Here is a 6,033-nt window from a genome sequence, read left to right on the forward strand (position 1 = left end):
GTCTTTTGCACTGCTTGCAATCAAATAAAAGCTCAGTTCCACTTTCCCCTATGCAAAATAACCTCTTTTTTAGACACCACACACAGTATAAATTTTGAGATTTTTAATTTTTACAAATGTTTGAAAGAATCACTGAGCACACAGTGACAAATATTCCAGCAGTTGATAGGCACCCAATGAATGGTATTTTCCTGAATTCAGTATTGGGATCCAAATTTACTAGAAAAAGGTTTTGTGCTGATGGCAGCAGAACTCTCTCACTTGGCCAAAAATAAAAAACAGGTCTGATTTTACCTTACAGATATCTAAGATTAATGAAGATCAGAGATGAATTACTATATCCACGTAGGTTAGTTTTATCACTAAGTCCCCTTGCTCCCTCCCCAGATTTAACTGGTGAGGTGAAGAAGGGATTACAGCTGTGATGTGGTAGAACCCAATCCTAGAACTGGGTCACTACAGATGGAGCCGGGGCATGGAAACCAAATCTGGTTACTGGTATAACAATTTCAAAGTGAGGTCAAACAAAGCAAGTGTGCAGGAAATTCCAAGCTCCTCACTCCCATCTTCTGCTGGTCAGCGCTGGCGGTTCTAGAAGGCTTCAGTTCTTTCATTTCTTCCCTTGTTTGAGTAGAAGACTGTCACTGCAAGGAAAACAGAAGTGAGTAATTAGCCCAGAAAGCACAGGCAAAGCCGAGCCAGATCCCTACTACAGACTTGGGAGCATGAAGTGTCACACTCTGACAATGTGGACTTCAAGTCCTTTGAAGACCTTTTTTCAAACCCCCTTAAGCCTGCTGGAACAAATAAGGTAGAATCTGGCCAAACAGGTGAAGGTGATCAGAGATAGCACAGAAAATAAACCAGCACTGGTTTCCTTTCTTGATTCTAAGCTTTTAGCCACACACTACTAACTCAACTGGCTCTGCACTACCCAGTTAACACTGGACAAATGAGGCTAAAACCATAAAATTTTGTCTGGCTCTGAAAGCAGAGAATGAGGTTTTCTAGCATGGACTGGAAAGCTTTTAGAGAGTAACAAGAACACCTTTTCAAGAGATCATTACACCAAATCAATGCAATATACTACAACCATCTAACTGCCTCCATGGAGCCCTCTGTTTTAACAGCAGGATGTCCAATACAAGTGGGACAGATTAGAGGACAGTCCTCAGATTATTATTCCTGTCTTCCCCATGCAAGGTTCCAAGACACATGCACAGCTCCAATTACTGAACATCTCCCACTTGACGTAGATGTTTGTATGGCCCCCGCAAGGAAAGGCTTCAAACTTCATATCACAAATGGGACCTGAGGTAGAAACAAAATGAACTGGTAGCCAGAAATGCCCAAGAAAAGCAACACCCAGTCCAAATACCAACATCAATGCCCTTGTTCCAAATACTAACAAAAGGATCAAAATAAAGTTGAGCGTCCTACCTTCCTCTGTGTCAGGAGATGGAGTAAGGGGGTGGAGAAGAAAGAGAAACAAAAGAGAAAATCATTAGGTTGAAAAAAAATAATTCATTTCTGCAGTAAGCAAGAGTGCACTCTACTTAATTGTGTTCTCCGGCATCAGGATCTCAGAGGAAAGATCCTGAGAGAGCTCCTAAAAAAGACTAGTTTCACAAGGAAGGTGCAGGTAAATTCCCCCACAACAGCCACCTATCCCCTTACCTGGTAAAGCCCTCATCCTGCAGGTTCAGTACCAAGTTATCTGCTGTGAGATACACACGGTTTTGTGAGCCAGCAATCTGAAAAAGAAATCCATTATAGAGATTGTATGAAAAAAAGTTTAAATACACAAGGAAAGACAGCATTAATAATCACTCTCTCCCTCGAGAGACAGCACTCTTGCTTGTATACACTTAAAATCTTAGTTAAATGAATACAGTTTTCAAAATCAACTATGTAATGTCCTTGCTTCCCATCCCAGTGCCGTCAGACTTTTAAAAAGCAGTGATCATTCTGTCTCCTTGTCAGACAGACCTTTGATCCCATGCCTATCTGTCCCCTCTTCACAGTGTGCAGCAAGCCAGGAGCTTGTGGTGGCTGCAGCTGAGGGAGGGTGATGAGATCTCATTTGGATCTGGCCTTGTCTTATGAAGGGCATAAACTCCTAGCCTTGCATATAATTGCCGATCACTGCTAACTAAATCTTTAGATCTGTTTGATCAAAAAAGAGCAGAGCTGGGAGAAAGATCAGGATAGGGCAGATCACATTCGCCTTAAATTCATCATATGGCCACTGGGCTAGGAGACAGAGCAACTGCAGAAGAAACATGGAAGTTCTGTGCTCTCCTACTCACTGTTTTTGAGATGTTCTGAGCAGCTCGTATCTTACGTAGTTTGATGTAGCCTGGATTCCTGCTCAGAGCTTCACCGAGGTACAGGGTACAGTTATGGAAAAAAACTGGTAATTGAAACTCACTGCCTTCAATTAATTCCTCCTATAGAATTCACACAAATATATGAACACGTATCAGCAAAATCTAGAAGGGGGAAAAAAAAAAAAAGATTGCTACACCACTAACTTGGGCCTCTAGGCAGGGACATTTTTACGTTTCCAAATGTAAAAATTCCTAAAAATACAATGTTATTGCCCCACACAGCAAACAGTAATTACATCTTACAACAGGGAGCAAAGGCTCATGGTGTTTTCTGCCCTGATCTGTAACCCCAGACAAATAACTGCATTTAATCCTCACTCCAACAAACATCAGGGAAAAAACAAACCCGAGGCCTATTTGAAGCTATCATCTCCTCAAAGTCTGCTAAACATGAATCCATGCAACAAATTCCAAGGCCTGTCAAGCTCACAAACCACATCCCACAAAATCTCCCAAAGTAGGATATCATCTTAGCAGCTGTAGCTTCTCCTTCAGCCTGAACAATCTTCTGCTTCTGCTCCTGCTTGGCCTTCTCCACCAGGAACTGTGCACGCTGTGCCTCCTGCTGAGCTGCAGATAGAATGGACAAAAGCACTCAAAGGAGATCCCATCTCTTGAATCCTCTGCCAGGACTCTATGGCTGAGGCCTGGGGAACTCATGCTTCTGTAAGAACTGACTATGCTAGGGCCATATCCACAAGTAAGACATGTATAGTTTTGCTGTTGTTTTTTTTTTAATAAAACCACAACAACCACAACCCCATAATTGATATATATGGTATAATCCCCATAGAAAATAGTAGGGAAGTCCTACAGCTTTGGGAACACAGTCCCATTCATGACCTATTCCACTAGCTAGGGCCCAAAGTTTTCTGCTAATACTTGGAATAATATAGTTAGCTCCACTACTAAGGAAGCTGGGGCTTGTAACCCTGAAATTGTATCATTGCAAAAATACCGACATGCTAGCTCAGATTTGCTTCCTTGTTTATTAATTCAATAAAAAGAGAAAAGCAACCCACTCTTTCAAGGCATAAATTGAACTCACCCACTTGCTTGGCCTCCACGGCCGCTGTGTATTCACGACTGAAACTCAGCTCTGTGATAGCCACATCATCCAGGATGAGGCTGAAATCCTTGGCTCTCTCTGTGAGTTCTCGCCTAATGAGCAGAGACACCTGAAACACAGGTACAGTAAGAGTACTTCACACAGGCTGTTCCTCACTTGCTGTGCACTACAATACTGAAGCACAACTGCTCTTCACAGTTCATTCACAGCAGACCTGAGAGACAATATCTAAAACAAAGCTTGAAATATGGACATTAATGCTTGCCCTCTGAATCTATCACCACTAAATAACTCCGTATTCAGAGCTACGTGTAGCATTTCAAAACTTAATTACAGCCCTTTATAATTACTTAACAATGCCATACAATTAGCACTGGAAAAAAAACCAACTTATTGAAGGTGTTTTTCTTCTTTTACCTTTCACATCCTATCATATGTAGTTCCACAGTTGCCATGTATGTTTTGGAATAAGTATCTCCTCCTGCACTTTGAATTTTCCACTGTTTGGAATTTGCGTTTTTCCTCAACCCTTCATTGAGTGAATTGCAAGCACATAACTACACAGAGTCACTTTTTTCCTTCTGAATCCAAACTGCTCCATACACATCACTTCGCAGTAAAGACTGCTAAACAGAAGTTCGGAAGTCTCACAATTACCTCACAGTTCCTCTGCTTCTGATAAACCTAAACAATGCACAGATACTGTTTCTTTGCTGCCACACCCTCCTTTTCTACTCATTCTTGTTATACAAGATCTAATACATTAAATTGTCTCCTCAGTGCACACCACGTAGCTAAAGCCATAACTCTGATGTTCCCGTTACTGACCAATTCTTAATATAAAATCTGGACATTTATTTCTGTTCTTTGCTTTTTTTTCTGTCATGTATTCAAAACAAGTTAGAGAAACTCTGCATTTTCTCTTCAGCAGTCTCATGTAGGACCTTCTCCAAAGCCTTTTAAAAGAAAATCAGCAACTCCACTCTTCCTCATTTAGGATAAGTGGCAGATCACAGAATCACAGAGTTTGGAAAAGACCTTCAAGATCACCCGGTCCAACCACCCACCTATCACCAACAGTACTCACTAAACCATGTTCCTCAACACAAAATCCAAACGTTCCTTGAATATCTCCAGAGTCAGTGACTCCACCACCTCCCTGGGCAGCCCATTCCAGTGCCTGACCACTCTTTCAGAAAAGTAGTGTTTCCTAACATCCAGCCTAAATCTCCCCTGGTGCAGCTTGAAGCCATTCCCTCTAGTCCTATCACTGGTTACACGAGAGAAGAGGCCGACCCCCAGCTCACTACAGCCTCCCTTCAGGTAGTTACAGAGAGCAATAAGGTCTCCCCTAAGTCTCCTCTTCTCCAATATACTTGCAGAATCCCTGGAGCTCAAATTATTAAAACATAAACTTACAGGTAAAGGCTTTTAAAAGTTAGTAATTTTTATAATTTTGCAATTCTCCAGGTTATCCCCTAACATTTTTCTAAACAGAAATGTTTAACAATCATCTGTAACATCGATCACCAAATGCTCACCACTTTGCTAACTCCTGACCCGCTTCTCATTTCAGATCCACTCGAACTGTTCAGTTTGCTTTGACATCTCCGTTGATACTAACGAAGGGTCAGACAATCATTTTAAGGCAGTTCCAGTGCTACATGCTCACTATGATTTACATTAGCTCTCCCTCGCCCATTATTATATTACGGAGCAGTTTTGCACTCTACGCATCATGAAACCAATGTTCTCCTCAAAAGCTGGTGGTACAGCTTTGGCAACTGTATCAGAATCAAACCATAAGCAGAATACAGTTCATACCCTTTCTGCCAGCAGATATGCATCTTCCACCCCTTTTAATGTTCCCCATGTGCACAATTTAAATGTCCTTTGCAATCTGAGCAGAAGCTCCCTCAGGAAGGGTCACCTGGGCTCTCTGTGTGATGAGCTGCGAGGCATTGAATTTGGCCACCACGCTCTTGAGCACCTCGTTGACGATGGAGGGCAGGACCCGCTCCTCGTAGTCCAGGCCCAGGCGCTGGTACATGCTAGGCAGCTCTGCGGCATTGGGGCGGGTGAGGACGCGCAGCGAGATGTTCACCATCTGCAGGTCTGAGGGGAGAGACGTGAGCGGGGCGGGCTCCAGCCCTCCCACCCCACAGGTCCCCCCAGGGTCCGCTCTTACCTTTGGAGCCTGTGGGGGAGGAAATTTTCCGCGGCCGGGCACGGATGTCATAGATGATGGGGTACTGGAACCAGGGAATCCTGCGAAGGATCGGGACGCCTGCATCAGGGGAGGCCGCACGGGCACTCGGACTGGGAGGGAGTGAGGGGGGTGGGGTAGGTCCTACCTGAAATGCAGCCCCTCAGCAAGGATAGTGTCCTGCTGCACGCCGCCAATGCGGTTGAAGAAGATGGCCCGCTGCCCGCCTTCCACTGAGAGGAGAAACGGCACGGTCAGCGAGAGTGGGGGGGAGGGGGAAGCACGGAAAAACGGGGCGTGGGCCCGGGGAGCACTCACCGATGAAAACGGACTCGCGGACTCCATAGGCCAGGGCGCCGGCGCCCAGC

The 6,033-nt window shown here is 44.2% G+C and overlaps 1 protein-coding gene across 1 annotated transcript; it reads right to left on the reverse strand.

Annotated features, from left to right (window-relative positions):
* Positions 1-88: 88 nt before the first annotated feature.
* Positions 89-6,032, reverse strand: PHB2 (prohibitin 2; the record flags this gene model as incomplete). Its single annotated transcript, XM_010718303.1, has 10 exons — positions 89-644; positions 1,441-1,446; positions 1,678-1,754; positions 2,310-2,387; positions 2,857-2,960; positions 3,439-3,568; positions 5,390-5,574; positions 5,648-5,727; positions 5,814-5,898; positions 5,984-6,032. Coding segments are annotated over 10 exons (828 nt in total), but the record flags the coding sequence as incomplete, so codon positions are not given.
* Position 6,033: the final 1 nt, after the last annotated feature.

This window comes from Meleagris gallopavo, chromosome 1 (assembly GCF_000146605.3).
Source record: "Meleagris gallopavo isolate NT-WF06-2002-E0010 breed Aviagen turkey brand Nicholas breeding stock chromosome 1, Turkey_5.1, whole genome shotgun sequence".
Classification (NCBI taxonomy): Eukaryota; Metazoa; Chordata; class Aves; order Galliformes; family Phasianidae; genus Meleagris; species Meleagris gallopavo.